This window comes from Polyodon spathula, chromosome 8, assembly GCF_017654505.1.
Source record: "Polyodon spathula isolate WHYD16114869_AA chromosome 8, ASM1765450v1, whole genome shotgun sequence".
Classification (NCBI taxonomy): domain Eukaryota; kingdom Metazoa; phylum Chordata; class Actinopteri; order Acipenseriformes; family Polyodontidae; genus Polyodon; species Polyodon spathula.
The window spans coordinates 25,145,866-25,167,782 of record NC_054541.1 but is presented as its reverse complement, the minus strand read 5'-3'; the positions used below and the strand labels follow the sequence as shown (position 1 = coordinate 25,167,782).

At 37.5% G+C, this 21,917-nt stretch overlaps 1 protein-coding gene across 6 annotated transcripts in view; it reads right to left on the bottom strand.

The window, feature by feature from the left end:
• Window positions 1-21,917, bottom strand: part of LOC121319655 (ankyrin repeat and sterile alpha motif domain-containing protein 1B-like) — a 220,645-nt gene that overhangs the window by 49,433 nt on the left and 149,295 nt on the right. For all 6 annotated transcript variants that reach the window (XM_041257294.1, XM_041257292.1, XM_041257293.1 and 3 more), the window contains one exon: window positions 449-1,059. In XM_041257294.1, coding sequence (XP_041113228.1) covers window positions 449-1,059 — 611 coding nt within the window. The remainder of the gene's footprint in view (window positions 1-448; window positions 1,060-21,917) is intronic.

Genomic DNA, 21,917 nt, shown 5'->3' with positions numbered 1-21,917 from the left:
CCTTCACAACTCAAACATCTCTTTTCTTTTAACCACAGTACTCCATAAATGTTTATGGAGTATCCTCTATAGAAAATGTAGTGGATGATATCTCAGTGTTTATGTGAACCATTTAGTAGTAACAAACTAAACTGAAACTTTTACATATTTACATTTTAGTCCCCAACTGTACCTGCACATATAAAGATAGATGATGAAAGTGATGAATGACATTTTTTATGGTCTGTCCACAGAGTACAGTGGTGTGCCAATATGAAAAAATCAGAAGAATGCCAGACAGTTACATTAGGTTGTTGATCATCAGCAAATCTATCTCAAATGTCTTCTAAAATATGAAGTGATGCCGATTATTGTGTTACATGTTTATAAAAATGTGAAATGATTGTTGTTAAAGCAGTTAACTCTGCTCCAAACATACTGTGGATTCTGTTATTTTCAACACACTTACTTCTTCCCATTCTGCAGTGAAAGAAGGAGTTCTCTCCAGCAGCTTGCCGGGGTTAGGTTTGTTTGTTGCAGACTCACACCGACTGTTCCTCATTTCCTCCTCGATAGGAGAGCAGGAGATGAGATTGGAGTCTGACTTGGAAATGTTTCTGGTGAGCTGCAGGTCCAAGATGCTTTTGGGGACAGGCCGCATCCTTCCTAAAGTGCAAGCGCGATCCTCAAACCCTCCAGAAGCGTTGCTTACCCACTGATCCCCGTTCCTCACATTCCTGCTGGTCACAAACGTGCCGCAATCTGTCTGGTTGACTTTTGTGTGGAAAATAGTTCTATAAACGACCTGGGGTTTGCACTCTTTGGTGCCCTTCAGTGCAGAGGCATTGCTGCTAGTTCGTAGAAAGTGTGCACTGTACTCTGCTGTCTGCAGTAGATTTGTGTTCTGGCTGCTCCTTGGCTCTGGTGCGCTGTATTTTCTCACTTTACTGTACAGCTGGTAGGGATTTTCTGGAGACTCACAAGCAGGGGAAGACCCGTGCAGAAGGCCTGCAAACTGCTCAGGGATGTGACCCTCTGAAAGTTCCTCGTCGGCTGGGGCTTCTCTCTGACACAGAATCTCTGAAAGTTAATAAAAGGCAAACAAAGAGATTAGCCCAGCTGTCAAGCATCTGAAGTAAATTATCAAAAGAAAAAAGGAAAGACAATCTACATGCTTTCCAGAGAGAAGGATTCACAATGTGAAAAAGCTATCTGACCCACTTTGTGTGACATGTTTGCTTTTATGTTTGGCTATTGACTGAATGACATGAACTGAAATAATGCTAAAATGGACAAACACTCAAGTTCTGCCATATCTGAGTGAATTAGACTTTCACTAAAATAAAAAATGAACATATACCCGAGTCAGCTCAATTTTTTTAGGAAAGCATGAGCGATTGGCATAATCTTAAGGTACAAAAGCATAACTAAGTTATGAAAATAAGTGGTGCAAGTGTACAATATATTTTATAAATAAAGTCATTCAACATTCGGTTGCTGCCCTAATTTAACTGATGCATATCTCAAGCACAATCAATGAATCAATCATTACAAAAGGCCGGAATGGCATAATAACCAACTAAAATCCTTGTACAGTCAATTCACATTAAGACGAATTCGGATTAAATGCATTTCCTGATACTACAAACCCAACGACATGTTCTACAGTTGCTTATTGTAAATTACTTATTATAATACAAATGCACTTAACACACATTTCCAGTTGTGAGAATTATTATTATTATCAATTAGTATTATTATTAGTATTATTTTCAACAATGTCACTTTTAGGACCCTGGCCTCTTGGCTAAATAGTGGGTGAACTGGAATATTTCAATTCCATTGATAATCTGCCATATCTTCAGTCAAGAAAAACACTGTATTGTGCAACAGGAGAAGGGAGACAACTGTTTGTTGCCATCTGATCCACTTTCTGTGACTATGTGACATGTTTGCTTTTATGTTTGGCTATTGACTGAATGACACAAACTGAAATAATGCTAAAATGGACAAACACTCAAGTTCTGCCATATCTGAGTGAATTAGACTTTCACTAAAATAAAAAATGAACATATACCCGAGCCAGCTCAATTTTTTTAGGAAAACATGAGCGATTGGCATAATCTTCGGGTACAAAAGCCCCGGGTTAAAAAAAAAAAAAAAAAAAAAAAAAAGGGTTGTCTAAACTGGCACTTACAATAACGACAAATTCAGCAAAGCATAAACACAACAAAATAAAATGAGGACGACTTAATTATCTGAAGATGCATACAGTACCTTGCAGTACTCATTCTACATAAACAAAATGTGTCAAAATAATCTTATAACGTTTTTGCTTGACCTGTAACTATTACTGACTATAAAAACATATTTGTAAATAATATATTGTGGTACATGGACAGTTTTCTAAGAATCTGGAGAGTCTGTAGAAGAGACTGTCCCATTTCATTACCCTTTTGCAATGGTGCGTAGGAGTTGGCTACAGTACATTTGTCTTCAGTTGGCCAGTTTTAGTGAACCAGGAATAATAGTCAATGAAAAGATGCTCAGATTCTCATCATCCACTGTGGGCTAACATTGTCAAAACATATAAAGAGTGTGGTACAACTGCTTTAAACAGGGAGCCTGTTAGATATGGTAAGAAAGGAGAAAGGTTTTTGCAGTATGCCACCTTCAGTTGAGGAGATATTTTATCTTCCATTGAGCATACCAGGTCAGGACACTGTACAATGCATGTAGGTACTGTACCTGCCAGAATTCATTATATACTGCAGAACCAAATCACATGCACACAGAGAAGGAAGGTTTTGCCTGAATGCTTCATCATGTTTGAGTCTACATATCTAATGTGAGTCTGTGCAACTTCACACAATAAAAACACAATAAACTCAGATTAATATTTTACCACAGCAGTTCTGTTATCTTTCTATATTTTCCACAATTTTGGAAGTGTCCCTGAAGTTGATAAAAATAAATAAAACGTGTTCAATCTGAATTTTACAATGGGGATGAGAGGGTGGGTCCTGACAGACACTGAGAGATAGCATAGGTCGTCACTCGCTTGCGAACATCATTGCACAAGTTGCCAGCATGCCATAAACAGGGAATGCTTGGAGGTCAAAAGAAATAAAGTATAACCCTCTGAATACTAAAGAAACTGCAAAGGACATCTATTTTTTTTTTAAATAAATCCCCATCCTTGGTTCCGGCTGAAACTGAGAAATCATCTAAAACAAGCTTCTTCTGTAGCTTTACAGTAGTATACACTATACTGTACATATCTGCCACACAATAAAAAATATTACTTAAGAGTAATGTGATTAGTGGGTGAGCTTTGGCAAGACGATCCTGGGGTAGAGTAAATGTTCTGCTACAGAATGTTCACTGGTTCTACGCAGGGATTTTTACTACAAAAGGCTACTTTTAGAAGGTTGTGCAACCTAAAATATGTTGTCTATACAATAGGTGGGCTTTTAAATAGATGTTTGAACAAATTTCTTCCGATTTTAACTTGCCACACAAAAAAGGTTTCAGATTTCAATGGCTAGCTGGGACTTTGCACGTCAAGGTTCACACATGATCAAGTTGATGGAGGCATTTTACACACTTCAGTATAAGTACTTTGAAGCTGGTGTTTAAGGCTTATTTTGACACATATTAAAAATCGGTCTGATCTATAAAGAACACAATCAGATTTATGCCTCAATGTACGACTGGTTCGGGGAACATCTGTCGTGTAGAAACAACTACAATCAAGTAATTTGAAAAAAAAAGATACATTTTATCACTACTATCATTTTATCTACTTTTAGTATACATACCGATTGTCATTATCAACAATTTACCTTCTGGGGAAAAAAAAAAAAAATCTCCCTTTATTCCGGTTTTCCTTTTTTTTCGTAACACAGAAATACATAATGTACAAATTTAATTAAAATATCAAAACCCATTGAGGCGAATTCACCTCATTTTCATGAGTGTTCCACAAATACATGTACAGGTACAGTACCTATGCAAAGATAGTTTAAATTATCTTCTAAAAACCCTCTGTTTTCAGTCTCCCTGTTTGATCCGCATCCACTTTCCTCAGATGTGTTACTTGTTCCAACGAATCCCCCTGTCTCCAGCAACAGGCATATTGGTTGCCCTGGAAACCCTGGTACTGTATCCTGATTGGCTTACCAAAGCTTTTAGACCATCATTATTTTTGTATGCCATAATAATCAAAACAATTCATCAAGGATTGGCGCCACTCCAGCAAGATGCACAATGTGACAGAAGGGAAGCTCGCCAGAAATTATTCCTTTGGACAACTGCAGCAGCTGGGAAAACATACCTGCTGGCCAATCTAACAGCTAAGGAGTCATTTATAAGATAAATGATGTCCAACTGATTAGTCCTTCTCTGCCATTTATCTGACTAGAACTTATGTAAATAAATAAATACATAAATAAGACATTGCAAATTACCCTATACACTGAAAGAATAACAATTGAAACCCATTTTTTGGTATAATGTTACAAAAACAAAACAAAACAAAAGCTGTATTGTATAATGAGCTCCTTTACTAATAAAACTGACCAATATATATTCATGCTGATTGTGCTGTTTGAAACCCATGAAGGTCAAATTCAGTAGTGAAACAAAACTTAAACGTGCACAGAGAAACAAAACTCTATAACTCTCTTTTACACACACACACACACACAACCAATAATGTCACATTTTGTTCAATTACAAATAATGTATGCAGTTTCTCAAACAAACTTTGTAGTGGTTAAACTGAACACTGTTATGAAGAGGAGGTTAAATGTCAGCAAAACTTGCCACCACCATGCTTGACAGTTGGGATGGTGTTGACTTGGTGATGTGCATTGTTGGGCTTGCACCAGACATAACGCTTGGAATTTAGAATGAAAAGTTCAATTTTTGTCTTATTTGACCACAAAACCTTTTTCCACATATCTGCAGTATCATCTACATGCTTTTTCACAAACTCCACAAGTGCTTTAAGATGAGGCTTTTTGAGTAATGGCTTCTTTCTTGCCACCCGTCCATACAGGCCAGCTTTCTGTAGGGACCGGGTTACTGTTGATGAGTGAACACTGACTCCCATCTCAAACGCAAATCTCTCAAGGCCATTCTTGGCTTCAGAGTGACATCCCTAACCAGTTTCCTGCTTGCCCAGCTGCTCAGTTTGGGAGGGCAATCTGATCTGGGTGGTATGATGCATCTTCCACTTCTTAATGATGGACTTCACTGTGCTGAGAGGGATAATCAGCGCCTTTGAAATTTTCTTGTACCCTTCTCCTGCTCTGTGCCTCTCTACCACTTTATCCCTGATGTTTCGAAAGCGCCTTGGTTTTCATGGTTGCTTTGTTGGATCACTATGCGAGTTGCAGCTTGAAAGTCTTTATATACCTGAGGGAAATTATCTACAAGTTAAACCACTTTTAGTACACACAGGTTGAAACCATTTCACTAATTCTGTGACCTTTCAAACAAATCATTTTCACCTGATTTAGGGCTGCAGTAGCAAAGGGGTTGAATACTTAAGCAACTGAGATGAATCTGTTTTTCTCTGTAAATCTTATTTATATTCTATATGCATTTTTTAAACTTCATCAATGTGGAGAGGTTTGTGTAGAGCCTACATTAAAAGTCTAATTTGAAAGCGTCTTTGAGTACACTCAAAATTTGCAGGGGGGTGAATACTTCTGCAAACCTATATATATATATATATATATATATATATATATATATATATATATATATATATATATATATATATATACTATATATTATTATTTTAGTTTTGGGAGTACTGAGGTCCTTTCAAATATAAACCATTATGAAACGTTGTTAATGGCGAGTGGCGTCTCATGGTTAGTTTTGGATACACGTAGAAGTTAAAACCTAGCGATTGGGTATCAGAAATCAGAAGCTGGGATCTGGGATTTTTAAAATCTGATCAAGTGGATTTTCAGTATCAGGGAATGATGATTTTACTGTATTTGTAGGGAACATACATTTGCATGAAATAAAATATGAAATTTGTTTTCTGCTTTTTTTCATGGAGAGATCAGCTGACTGCAGAGTGCGTTCAACACTTGCCTTGATCAAATTAGAAAATCAAATAACTTCAGTAAAAAGCGTTGTGGAGTTAAGAAGTACACACTGATCATAGCAAACATTATTATTTTTTGTTATATACCTGTATTTTATATAAAACCATATGCATCGAAAGAAATTACATTTAACAAAAGTTTGAAATATTTGGGACTGTAGGTGGTGGCCATAATACTGAATACAGGGTTACCTTAATATTGAGGGCGACTTTACTATCCACCCCCTACAAACTTTAAAATAAATAAACTCCTACACTCAATCCCAGTTTGCGCACTCCTTAAATAAAGCACATATTCCTGACATACTGTGTACAGCACAAACATATTAGCTTTATCACCTAAAATAAAAAAAAACATTATTTAGTAATGAATCTCAGACATTTTACAGAGGTGCAAGATTAAATTCAGAATTCCATTCTTAAATGCAGCATCAGCAGTTTGTAGTTAATTCTTAGAACACCATCTATGTCAGTGCTGTAATTGAAGGCTGTCAAAAAAGAGGAAGCAATGGTTTGTCATCCACAATTCTGCTTGACTATGCATTTCAAAGTTAATATAGCTGATGAACGAAAACATAGCTACTGTCTAGTGCCAATATGTTTTTTATTTTTGTTTTCATACTTTTCTAAACAAACAAAAAACCAAGATCTGGACAATCTAGTTCAGATACAGTATCTAGTTCAATCAAGTATGTTTCTGCCGGAAAAGGTGTTTGACATTTTGTCTATCCTACAATTTGTATTACACCAATAACATGGAGTTGAAGGACATATATATACATATATATATATATCATTATTATAATATATATATATATATGATATATTATATATATTATATATATATTATACTATATATATATATATTGTGTCTTCTCCAATTTATTCATTTTCTGATAAGTAAAAGACTTTGTTTTTCACAGTTTAGTTGTAGAGCGATCGAGGTAAAAGGTAGTATGGTACTTTGAGGAACTCTCATTATTATACTAAAAACACAAAAATTCACAAAAGTTTGTCTTTTCTGATTAAAAAACAAAACAAAATATAATGTAAAATCTGAGAGTCACATCTAAGAAAAAAAACAAAAACTATCTCATCAGCAATACTATAAACATGTATGAGCTACAGAAGTGCCAATCAGGCTTACCACCTGTTCCTCTCTCTGATAGAATTCACATGAATGCATTATTCAGTTATTGATGGTAAAATAATGTTTACGCCAACGTTCTTGATTTGAAAAAAAGACATCTGATAATGTCAGCAATGTCCTTCTGTGTTGCATGCTACTAGCCTTTGAATGAATTCCCTCAGCCATCACTTTGTTCTCATTCTGATAAGACCAAGCCAAACTGTGGTACTGTGTGATGCAGCTTGAGCAGCTCTCAGACTTAGTGTTGAAATGCTCATATATTCCGAGGCTGCCACATAGCAGCTTATTGAGCAACATCCACCAGGTTACCAGCCATGTGCTGGACCGCACCAACTCATTGGGGAGGGACTACAGGGCGAAACCACCTTCTTTTGGAAAATTGACCATTTTTAATAAGGCCTTGTTTTCAGAAATGGGCTGCATACAACATCAATTTTGAAGTTTAAGGCATAAGATACATTTTGAAAGGGGATTATAAATCATATACTGTATAGGGGAATATAGGACAGCCCTCCGCCCCCACCCACCACATACAATAAGCAATTTTGATTGAATCAACAGGAGGGGAACTGAAACAGACAACTTGGAAAATAGCAAGTCACTGCACATGTGAAGGCTTCTCATGTGAGAAATGAGTTTCTGTGCAGGCTTACTCTGGCACGGCTGTTCACAGATATTGTACTGTAGAGGAGCACACACATCTTTCTTAAAAAGTTTTTGCTTCAGTCCATCTTACTGATTAGAAGCAACACTTCTGGTAGACACATTGCAGTGTGTATTCACCGTGCAGTACATATATTGTTAAATACTCATGTTGCATTTAAAACAAGACCATTTAATACGAAACACACAGATAAAGGGCAATTCAACTGGATGCCTCATGGGGTCTGGTAATAAGCAAGCTGACCCATTTCTGCTTCTATTTTAGTTACATCAATCAGGGCACTAAATGCTATGGCAATCTGCTACATCGGCTTGCTCGAGTGTATTGTCTTCTTAATTTTCTGAAGTGCATGCCTCTGTGCTTTTTGCCAATTAACAGTATGTTTAAGGCAGACCAAATGACAGCATTTTTTACACATTCAACAGGTACAGTAGTATGCCTTAGGCAATGTGTTCATATATTCTCTTGTCTTCCATGTCACTCCAGTCCCATGATCACAATTGCGTCTTCATGTCCTTAAAACACTGAACTGGTCATTCAAACCAGCATAGCAGGATATTATACTATTTGCTGCAGCCCCTGAAAGATAGAACAGCACTCAAAGCTTTTAACATTTTAAGCCTTAGAAACTGCTTGGGACTAAATGTATCTTATGTTAGCTTGCATAGTTCAGGGGGCGTGCAGCAGGAAGGCTTCCAATCTCCTGTCAATTAGTACCTATTATCTATTTAAGCCCTGATCACTTGCACCTTCGTTGTCTAGTGTTTCGTTTTCCTCCTCCTCCCCTCCTCCACCTTCTCTACGTGCCTTCGCATCGGTCGTCTCTGGGGGGCAAGTGATCTCACTTCCCCAACCTCAGGGCAGGCTTCAGCCTCCCTTGACCTTCAGGGGGGTTCTCACCATGTGAGTCAGAGCGAACCCCTGGCCACACTCTGTTCTTTCGCAGCTCCTGTGCTTATCTCACCTCACTCAAGGCTCTGTTCTACTCTGTCTCAATTCGGGACGTGGCTACTCATGCTCGAGTCCCATACTAACCTCTATGCCTTGTTCTTATCTCAGGTTCCAGGCAGCGTGAAATCTCGGCCAACTGGGGGTCTAACGAGCGCCCCTTTACAGAAGTCACAGATGCTGGGTACCCCTCCCTCTCTGTCTCCTTTTGTGTCCCGGTCTTCCGGGACAGTCTTCCTCTGAGGGGCGGCTCCCCGAGTCATAACCCTCACATGTGTTTTCGGTTGCTGGGTCCTTCGCCCCTGGGCTCGTTTTGGCATCGCCACCCTCAGTCTGTGACCATCCTTCTATCCGGTTTCGGTTGCTGGGTCCTCTGCCCCTGGGCTTGTGTCGGCATCGCCGCCCTCAGTCAGTGACCACCTTCTATCCTAGCTTTCATGTCCAGCTTTGCTGGACCGCTACTAGAGTGGGCCTCGCCCGCTTTTCTATCCTAGGTCCGGTCCTTTCTAGCCGGCACTCTGTCCAACTTACCGCTCCCTTCTGCTTCCTCTGTCCTATCCTAAAACACCCCCAGCTCACGCCCCGTGAAACAATGGTTAAACTAACAGGCACTGACATGCTCTGAATAAACTAACTAATTGAAGCAGGTTTTGCTGTTATGCGGTAGTGCCCTATGAAACATATAGGGAAGACTAAACATAGATATTACTGTATGCAGTAATGGTGGGAGTTAATCTACAAACTACAGTATTTTCTCTCTAAACAGCTTTATAGAAACTGTTTTCATCTATACTCACTGGCCTCTTTTTAAGGGTCTCTAACCTGTTAAACCATATTTGTTCAGAAGTTGACTAATCCCAACTTTAAACACTCACAAGATTTTAATATCTTTAGTGTTACAATTTTCTGTTTCTTTGTAGTACAGTACTACTGTTTGGAAGAGAGAGTACAGCACTAAGACCGTCAATCAAAGATAATAGAAGCTACATAGAATAAAACACAAATAAAATCTGATAACAATTCCTTCTTTATCTATCTAAAAATCTGCTACTTAATGTAACATTTTAATAATATTAAAGAAGCAATTCAGATGTATATGAGTAAGCATGCAGTGTTAGACGATAAAGCTGACTTTTAAAAGCATGTCTCCAATATTAGTCATATTTAAAAAGTAAAAAAAAATGTTAAATGTCAAAATCATTACTTTCCACATAAGGACTAACTACAGTGGGATTCTAATATGATCTGTGCAGATGAATAGTCCTCCCACCCAGTCTCTCCACCTCCACATCCTGCCTCCTCAACAAACAAATCCCACAGCAAATCAAATCTGCCAATATTTCAGCTTGCTTTCTTTCTCTCCTTTTTTGCTTTTTTTTTTGTTTGCACATGCATGCTTACCTTCTTTTTCTTAAATCTATTCATACATACAGGTTGTAGGACTGATGCAGGGGTTTGTCAAGAATGCAGACTATAAAATATGAAGGCTTAATTAACCCTCCCAAACTTTCATGGCCCCCTATTAGATTTGGGAAGGCCAGATGAGTCATAGCAGTTTTGATATGACACAGCACTTCTTTTTTTTCCTAAATAACTTTGATGCGCCCTTAATTTTAAATGTATTTACAACCCTTAATTTGAAAAATCTCTCTTTTTTGCCTTTCAGGTCTAAATACCTACTCATAAAAATGATAAAGGTTAAAGTTGAAATCACAACTTTTCTGTCCCTAGAAAAACACCACGGGCCACATTCAGTAACCATTCAGTGCGTTTGCACTTGTTCTTCTAAAAGGAAAAACAAAACTTGTAATGATACAAATCTAGCAAAAGATAACATGGATATACTTCAGGGCAATGACATTAACACACTGAATTATTTATTTAGAGTTTTGGAACATTACTATTTTTTCCTCCCAGTAAGAAAACAATGTGTTAAATGCAGCACTGCAGTAAATACTTTGTGAACTGGGTCCTTTGTGTATTGCTGTGATGCCATTTAGACTCATTAAATACAAGTTGCACTTACTCTCTGCCAGAGGCTGGGGACTTGAGTAATGTTCAATTTGCACTTATCCTTATACCTTTTAGCATTCCTGCATTCCAGGAGTTGTGATCCTGCAATAATCTACGATTCACCACATGTATTTATATGCCAAGAAACAAATTACCAAATTAAAAACTGAAGCATAACATGCTGTTAAGAAAGGAAACCAATGGCGTAGCTGCATTACCTAGTCTCCCTTGATTTCATATGCATGATGTCTCTGCTAACAACATGGCTCTTTTCTAACAATTTAAACCTGTTTGAAATGGAATTTTATGCATCTAAAGACTTGGGCTATATCTACACTTGAAATCCATTAATAAAAAGTGCCATTGCTATCACAAATCTAAATAAAAAACATTCTTTAAAATTACTTTAATTCTAATAAACATTTTTCAAATGCAAATTACCTATTTATTGTAACTGGAAAAGGGGAAAGCTTTCATTAACCTAATGTACAGCTATGGAGAATGGTTTTGCATCACCTTGATTTTAGGATTGAAACAATTAAATAAATAAATGAATAAATAAATATGAACGAACTTTAGATATTTTATTTAACATCATATAATTAAAAAAAAAAAACTACAAAATGATATTGCAAAAGTCTACTGAAAGCCATAATAGTAGTAAAGTATTTCATGTTTGAAAAGGCACATTTTAACATTTTTGGCAGTTTTTCATTTAGTACAGTATATGAAAAAATACAAAGCATTATGTAATAAATTATTCAGTAGGTTTCATTCGACTTTATGAAGCAAAATGTGTTAATTCTAATGAGTGATGCAAATCTTTTGGCCATAGCTGTAGTTGTTTAGAAGCCAGCAATAACAACTGAAACAGTATTAAACCAATTAATTTTTTTTCTGTTTGAAATTACATTAGTTTAATAATTCACAGGTAACATCAGTGTTTTTCAACATAAATGTATAACAATAATAATGCATAATACAGTAACTGCTATCACAAGTCCTAACCCTTGTAGTTTGAACTTACAACTATAATGACATAGCAGCTGTTGAAATCCAACCTTAATATCATAATTCTATGAAGTTTCCTTCAATACTGTTGAGTTTGTAGCAGCATGTGTAAATGGTACATGCCAGAGGTCCATTGATTAATAGATAGTAGTTTATGTGGTAGTGGAAGTGTATCTTACAGGATCAGATATGACAGTTTCTACTGTATTGGTGGGGCATGCTTCTAATCAGGTGGGAGATGATGTTTTGGGGGATAACTTCCCATTCTTCAGTCAGTGCAACACCAAGGTCTCCGATATCACTTATAGGGGTTACAACACTGACGATCATGGCATCCTAGAGGGTCTCAAAAGTACTCTATGTGATTAAGGTCTGAACTTCTTGTTTGCCAGTCCATAACCTCTATAGTCCACTACTCAAGATAACCTCTAACAAACTGTCAGTATGACAACAGGCATGTGGTATGGTTGACCTCCCATTTCCTTGTCCAGGACATTTAACATTTCCACAATCTGTAAACAACAGAAAGAGTCACACCAAATTCACCAGTTACATGTCTTACTATCCTCAGATTCCAGCATTTGAACAGCTCTCGCAGACTGGACTTCAGTCATAAATTTGCGTCTGCCACCACCTCGTATGATGTCCAAATCAACAACAACAAACGATGTTATCACCTGAGCAGCTACTTGACTAATGATATCTGAAGTCCACATTTCAACAGCTGGTCACAATTTATTGAACACGTAAAAGGTCTACCTGGTGAATGTAACACTTGACTGTATGATGTTATTTTTGCCATATTTAGTTTCTATATAATATATAGATATATATATATATATATATATATATATATATATATATATATATATATAAAGGAATCCGGCTAATCCTTATGTTTACATTGTTAACAAAAAATTTGTTTCAACAGCAACAAAGTTGTATATCAAACTTTCCTTTTATAGCACCAGCATAGCACTTCAGGTAAGCTGCTAAAAGACTGTTTTATGCATTGAAAAATTATAAGAAATATGAATTACATATGATATTTAAATGTAATGTGTAATGCATTGCAATTCTGCTGCATATCTTGAGTTTGCATGTTATCAAGCTTTTTGTAGTTCTTTGGTTCCCAGCGTCTCAATGGTCAATTGTGTACATACTGCATTCTGTACAGTACATTTTGTACAGTAGTTCAAGGTAATATTACAGTTAAAATGTAAGACTGCAGTTAACGCAAACCCCATAAATTTACATTAAAGTGTGTACAGTATTTCTTGGAAGTACACATGACTTCAAGGCAATGTTGGATTTTACTCCAAAAATACATTTTACTCACATAGTGTCTACATTGGAGAGCAAATTACTCAATGATCCTTATGTGGAGCTCAACATTCAACAGAGATCAACATTCAGCATCATAATTTTCCTAATGAAAAAGGGCCAACTTAAACGTATCCCTACTAAGGATTGACACAAGTACTCGAATACAGAGTATTCGCCAAGGATGTTTGTATTCGTTAACATATGGAGTAATCATTTTATTTATTTATTTTTTTTTTTAGATTTACAACAATCTGCTGGATTAATTTCATAAGCTTCATAAAATAAAACATAAAAAACGTGATGTTAATGTGGTTTTGTGAAATACAAAGATAGACCATGAAATTTGAAATGCTTACATTAACAATACATTTTTAATGCAGTTTTTGTAACGGCGTGTTATTCAGAGTTGGGGGAGGGGCTGTTTTAGCTAATGCTGAAATCAAGTCGTTCACTACAGGCAGAACGACGACCAGACGTAGGCCTAGCAATGTATGGAAATATTTTGAACAAATTAACGACTCGAATGTGCAGTGCCTCTGCACTAGATCCCAGGCATAAGCATCTCCATTTTTGTGGAGCCAGCACTCCGCCTGAGCATCCGAGAGAGACTGGCCGAACTGCACGTCAGGGTTCGTGAACTGAACACCACCAGAGCTGATGCCCACACAGAAGTGACAAGCCACAATGACACACCCACAGCAAGCTCCCACATCACAAGCACCGCAGCGCTCAACACACTGGGTGCATTCACTGAGATCATTCTGTGCATATTCTGTGCAGAATCTGACCAATTTAGCCAATGACCTTCTAAGAATGATCTCCGTGAACGTGCCCATTGGCTAAATTGGTCAGATTCTGCAAAGAACCTGCGCAGAATGATCTCCGTGAACACACCCACTCTTTGGGGAGGATTACTGCATTGCCGACTCCGATGCCGATCGGAACGAGATTGAGCAATATTTCGCCAAGCCATACATCCCACCCGATCAAAACCCATTGCAAAGGTTGAAAAATCAATGATAAAAGTAGACCAAACTCAGTGTCCTGTCTAAGCAGTAAGTATTTATTTCGCTCACATTTCAGTTACTGAAATAACTTATTTATGTTAATTTTTGATGGTTTCATTAAAATGGTTTAATTGTGCAATAGGCTAAATGTAGCCAGGTTACTTAAAAGGATACAAAGTGATCCTCCGTTTACATGTTTAATAAATTATTTTCAAATTGCATAAAATAAAATGGCAAACCTTCCCCATTACAATCTGTCATGGTTAATAAGACTTACATCATGGCTGACGTTAGGATAATTTACATAAATGTGCACGCATTAAATATACTCAAGAGTACTCGAGTACTCGATAGTAATATCATGAGAGTACTCGAATAGTGAAATAATTCCAAATGCCCATCCCTAATCCCTATTGTCATGTTTTTTTCTGTTAGTTTGAAAAGAGTTTTTGATTGAGATCTGGGAGAATAAAACTGTATGTTTGACAAGAAACAAAAACAGCAGCAGTGGACCACAAAAAACAAAAGGAAGCAGTAAAGGTTTCCCTATATGTCTGATGCATTGAATACTACCAGACAGCCTCTTACACAACACTTCCTGCAGGACTCTCAAGTAGGTTTGTTTTACAGTATGTTACTTCAGGCAATTCCGTTTTTACTGCACCACTATTTTGCATTAAATCAAAACATCTTTTCTCTGAGCATTTAACTCATAGCGCTACAGCAGAATATCAATTCTCTTCTGTTGACTATTCAAAACATTTGCCTGTTTTGTCTCTTAAGGGTTAAGCTGAAAAAAGGCCCTTTGCCTTTCTGTAATGAGCCCTAAATGTTTACATAAGAATCCAAAATACACTACAGATACAAAATACAAACAGATACGTTTCTGTAGCAAAATCATTACAGAGAACATCTTGTTATGCACCAAATGCTGTGTCATTTTGGATGCCTTTGTAGTGGTTAATAAACTGTAGCAGGAAGTGCATGTGCCTTTTATGGTAAGCCGGAAGCCAGCCCATTTTACACTATCTAGCCGAGAAACTAGTGTTTGATTTATCCACCTATAAACGTAGGCCGTCTCTAACATAACTAGTCTGTCTTCATGCAGTGCCGGTTGCCAAGGCAACAATACGATGGACATCATAAAGCTAATATATACTAATTGTGTGAAACTCTATTATTACACTCAGCGTCTTGTGTTTATAGGTAGAAAAAGTGATCTTTGTCATTCATAACACAAAAAAAAACTCCAGTGTGTTAAATTTACATTAGAATTTTCATAAAAAGAAACTTGTGATTCTTCTTAATCCTTTTATGATGTACATTCCTTGCATAATGCTATAAAGTAGTGCTGTTTAAAAAAAAAAAAAAAGGTTCAACATTTTCTTTGCTGCTTTCTATATATTGCAGGGATGGAAATAAGACTCCTATTGCATAACAGTTTCACCCATTCACCCAGGTTTTACTATGAGCTTGATTAGCCAGTGTATAGGTAACACGCTCATGTGTATCTTATTAAACTCATAGCAAAACCAGGAATGGATCAAACTGCTATGTTATTTCCATCCATGTGTTATCATAATCGTTATTTCTAACTCAGCAGGACAAAGAAACAGGAATACCCTGTTCATCACTGGAGAGATTCAGGAATATAAGGATAATGGCACATTTGATATGTGAAAAAGTACTGCATCACTGATATGGTCTAGAGGTTAAAGCAGTTTCGCAGTTCATTTTTACCAACTGTAAAGACTTTATGTCAAAGTTTGCGGTCTGTATCGGTGAGTTGGTCAAAGAGTAAAATAATGTGGAAAAGAAACAGTTCATTTCCTAAAATTCCGATTTATATCACATAATCAAAGTGGACCGTCTATACCTAAAAAAAGCAGACCAGAGTGTTTTTATAACCCTGTAAATAAGAAGTCACTACCTCAAATGTGATCAGAAATATGATGTTTGAACATTGTGGCAGTGGCAGCTTTGTACAGCTACTGACAACATGGGTTTCTTACGAACAAGGAATTTCTAGCTAGACACTAATGAGTACATCTGATATTTTGAAGATGAAGACCAAAGACCAATATTGTGTGCCATGGCTCACTCCTCGACACCCCAGCCCCACCAATATTACCACTGGTGCTTCATTCCCTCCCTGCCTATTATTTGTGAAGTGACCCCTTATTGAGTTTTGGGGATAATTTTTCTTTTGCAGAGCTGTGATTCTGCACAAAGCCATTTTCAGAGGTGATTGGAGAGGCACAGCTAATCCTGCCTGAAATAGACTGGAAGGGTCAAAACCCCCAGTCTGAACACCAATGTTTAGAATGAGCTAATTATGTCCGAAAAGTCTACTTTACTCTCAAAATCTGTTATTTGAAAGAACAGAACAGCACACACGTTATTAATGGCCAAATGCAAATCAAATTGCACATAGGAAGATAAAATACAGCAAATATCATTGTGAGCTACATTTTTTTTGTTGTTGTTGAAAGTATTGTACAACTAATTAGAAGACACATATATTTATTCAGTTCCATCACTCTTGATTGTATTTTGAAGATGGTTGTCATGGTAGAGCTAAGCTTTTCTGTAATGCCCTTAACACAGTACACAGCACATCACCCAAAAGAACAGCTGAAATAATTTCTGATTTCAACCTACTTCTGTGAAAATATGTTTTAAAAGAGATACAGAAATAGCACATAGTACATTACTTTATGGCAAAGAAACTTTACTAAGTACCCAAGTAAAAGTTACATAATTATAAAATCATCTTCCAGCTATTGTTGACCCACCTCAAAGTGTGGGCAAGGTTGCCAAGAAAAGGTGACAGACTGAACATATTGTTGGGAACATGAGCCGGCTGAGTCATCACAGCATGTCATTGCCACTGGTTGATTGTTCAGAGAATGAGTAAGCTTTAGAAGCCCTAACGGAATACAGCTAGTATTGAACACTTACTAAACATCATTCTGAAAGCAATGGAACCAAATCGAATAAAATAGGAGGAATAAATGCCACATGTATAGCTCAGCGTATAGTTCAGCATACTCATTAGTAAAGGAACACCAATAGCTTTTATTTTCTGTATTTCTCTCTGTAACACACACACACACACACACACACACACAGATTCTGGAACTGGAAACAAACATTTGAAACACCTTGTGGGATTCCATCCACAGTCTCACCGATGGACTCGGAGGCTGAAATCCTTGCAAACCTATTGTCAAATATTTTGTTCCTAATATACAGTACCTGTATTTTGGTTTCTGCATTTATTTAATCTTTTCTTCATCCAACAAAACAACTCTTAACCAGCATTGTACTACTGTGTCAATCTCACAATGAGTGTGACGTACATCATTCGATAAGTGCTATTTTTGATTGGAATATCAGACAAATATTATATCAAGCTTGGGACTTGTGATATAACAAGCATTACTCACACACATACGCAAGCAGTTACTGAATCCAGACTTCTGAATGCAAACATTTTGTGGACAAAGCTGGATTTTAACTAATTCTAGAGGGGGTCTGTGCTTTACAAATACCTAGAAGGATGAAAAAAAACTTACAGGCTTGCAATCCCTGTGACAAAGTGGTTTGTAGTGTACAGGTGCAGGAGTGATGTGGTGTTTAATTAGCAGACAGAGATTTGTAATGCAGTTGGAAAAGTATTTTATTTTTAACAATCTAGGTCTGGTGACCTGTGACAGAGATCGAACGATGCTGTTGTTAGATCTCCCTCCCGACCTGTGAGGGTACTAGGTAAAGGGAACAGAATACCCTGGACTAAAAGGCATGACACTTTATTCCCATGGGTAGGTGGAAGTCAGCTGGCTAGAAAAAGGACTGAGCTACGGTACCCGAACGCAATGACCTGAATGGAGAAGCGGATGCGCTCGTTAACCAAGGGGTCATGAGGGAAGGTATAAAATAGGGATGTAGCAAAGTAATCCGTTCCTTTGTAAATGGCTGAATTTGACCTTGAAGGAGTAAAACATATTGCAGCCAGCATCAACCCGGACGTCACTTTCACCCCTGCACTTCACAGAGTACTGTAATTACACAACTAGCACCTAATTTCACTAACTGTCTTGTGTTTATGTTTAGTGTGGATGTGTGTAAAACCTGGACTTTTGGTTTGCAGGTCAAACCCGGGGATTACAGTTACGAGTGATACACGCCGCTGTATCACTCCAGCATTTATTATTTACAGATGTTTGCCTTAAGGCTCTGGACATTGTAATTATTTCAATAAACACCCTTGCACCTGAAAGCAACTGTCAGCATGATTAATCTGCTCTGCACTGTACTCAACTGTATTCACTCACCACTTTGTCACATGACCAAATAATGATCCCCAGCAATATACAGCAATGTGTACTGCACAGGGTAAATAATAACGGATTTTCAGTCCCAAATAATAAACACAAGCATTCTTCCCACAATGTACAAACACGGCCACCAGTCCTGGGTGCATGCTGTAGTGCTTGTGGTGGGTGATAGAGTTTATTGTGTGACAACAGTGCAGTGCTATTCCGGGATTTGTGCTGGCCTTTGGCAACAGCTCCGGAATGTGTTAGCCGTCTACTAATACAAAAAGCAACAATTAGAGACTAAACATAACAAACACTCACGATACATTATCACAATACTGCACAGGTCTTTCCGGGTTATTTTCTCCTAAACAAAGTGAAGGAACAGATTGCGCCTCTCCGTCCCCTTTTATGCTGTTACACATGACCCCTTGGTAAACAAGTGCAGCTGCCCCTCCAATCCGTGACTGCCATATCGTTTCCCTTCCGAGTCGATGAGTTAATGCACCGGAGTTCCGCCCCCTTTCCAGCTGGCTGACTTCCCTTGAACCCTGGGAAAGAACTGTCAGGCCAAGGTACTCTGTTCTCACTACTTAGCGCCCTCACAGGTCGGGAGGGAGATTTACCACCAAGAATCAATGTATTTATGTCACAATCCCACCTCTCTATAGTATCTTACTAAACACAAGTGATTCAGCATGAGGAAACAAGGACTAGGGGTCACAAATGGAGATTAGATAAAGGTGCATTCAGAACAGAAAATAGGAAGCACTTTTTTACGCAGGGAATTGTGGGAGTCTGGAATCAACTCCCCAGTAATGTTGTTAAAGCTGACACCCTGGAATCCTTCAAGAAGCTGCTTGATGAGATTCAATAAGCTACTAACAACTAAACGAGCAAGATGTGCTGAATGGCCTCCTCTCGTTTGTAAACTTTATAATGTTCTTATGAACATTAACATACACACACACGGGGACCTGTTTTCCTTTTTCAAAAGACGAACTTCAATTACATTTGTTATCTCCTACTTGTTTACAGTCTCAGACAAAAAATTGGCACCCTTCACTTAATATAAGAAAATTCAAGAAAACATATTAATTTCAAGAATTTAGTTGACATTAGCCACTAATTAACATAAGACCAAACTGTCCAATTTCTGGTAGTTTAATAAAGTACTTAAACAATTTCAAATACTTTAAAGTCTGTAAAAATGTAGTATAACTAATTAAGATATATATTCATTGATTGAAAACCATTACACAGTAAATAAGCTGCATTATAAAGTCAATAGTCAGAAAAAAAGGTAATTATTTTCAACATCTGTTGAAGAAGAACGTTTTGGCAACACGGCAGATAATTGTTAAGATTCACATTTGAGAAAACCACTCGTAGCAAACTACAACAAAGGAAATGGCTGCAGAACAGTATCAAAGAAATACTGAATCACAAAATCCACTTTCCGTGCAATAATCAAGAAGTACCACAGACAAAAATGCAACTGAAATGCTTGAAAGAAGTGGGCATTCAAAGAAAATTATGGGTACAGCAGGTAGGAGAATCATATGAGCAGCTAAAAAAAATCTTAAAGGACTTAAAGAAAGGTTTAGAAGCATCAGACATAATAATGCACGAAAGAACTGTACACCGGACACAGAAGAGTTATTATATACACGTCGATCTCACTACAAACTTCTAAAGAAAATTCATAAAACTAACTGCCTTAAATAAGCCAAGAAATATGAACAAGACTCTGAAGCACTCTTCAACACAATTCTCTGGTCCAGAGAGTCGAAAATATAACATGGACAATAGAATTTTTGAAGAAAGAAAGGAGAAAAGAAACCGTGCACCTACAGTTAAACATGCAGGTGGTACGATCATGATTTGGGTGGTGCTTAGCAGTTCAGGGACTGGAAACATGCATGTAATGGGAGATCTAATGAATGCAGCCATATATCAAAACATTCTACAAAATACAACTATTCCATCTGCTTGTAGGCCTTTGGCAGTTTATCTTCCGCCAACACACCAACGACCCAAAGGACACAGATAAGGCAACTGTGGAATTCTTGAAGAAAACAACCGATAAAAGTTCTGGAACAGTCTTCACAAATAAATAAACCAAATGCTTCTGACTGATCTGAAAAAAGCTGTAGCCAAAATCTGTGTATCCAATCTGTCTGAGCTGAAGTAAACATGATTGTTTGTTAAACTACCAGAAATTATGCATTGTGGTCTTTGTTGTATTACTGTTGTTGAAGCTGACACCCTGGGATCCTTCAAGAAGCTGCTTGATGAGCTTCTGGGATCAATAAGCTACTAGCAACCAAATGAGCAAGATGGGCCGAATGGCCTCCTCTCGTTTTGTAAACTTTCTTATGTTCTAATGTTCTTAATTAGTGGCTAATATTCACTAAATGCTTGTATTTAAATTGTTTTCTTAAATTGTCTTCTATTTAGTGTATGGTGCCAATAATTTTCTCTATGACTGTAAATTTAGTATTGTATACATTTTTCATGCTATGTCCCAAATGAAAATATTACATTTCTTCAATTGTCAGGATGTATCTAATATAGAAACAAAATATCTGAAGTAAAAATAAACAAATAATGAACTGATATTTATTGCTTTATTTATTGATATTATATTTATTTATCTAAGTTATCAGTCTTGGTTACAGATAGGGCTTCTAATTTTTGGTTTTAACCAATAAAACCTGATAAAACACCCCTGACACAAAAAAAAATTTAACGGTTGGATAGCCAATAAACAACGGAAAACAGCGGAAAAACTGTGGAAATGGTTAATCAATCCACGTTGACTTTACCCTTTAACCATTAAAAAATAAAACCTACTACAAAAATAATAAGAAATACATTTCCAAGTGCTGTTAGGCAATGTACCGCCTTCCTGACTTGCACCTATCACTGATTTGTTCTGAATACTTTAAACCCGCCCCAACTACTGAGATTCAAAACAAAATTATAAATCAGTATGGAGGCTTGTTAGTGGGATTTAAAGCTGTATTACGGTTAAGATACAGAGGATTTAAAACATAATTGTGGCGAAATGTACAAAAAATTGATTGCCTGCTGTTCCCACCTCCACCAGCAGAGGAAGATTGCCTGCTGTTCCCACCTCCACCAGCAGAGGAAGATTGCCTGCTGTTCCCCACCTCCACCAGCAGAGGAAGATTGCCTGCTGTTCCCCACCTCTACCAGCAAAGGACTACCTACAGCTCCCACCTTCAGCACAAGAGGGAGACTGCCTGCAGCTCCCACCGTCAGCACAAGAGGGAGACTGCCTGCAGCTCCCACCGTCAGCACAAGAGGGAGACTGCCTGCAGCTCCCACCGTCAGCACAAGAGGG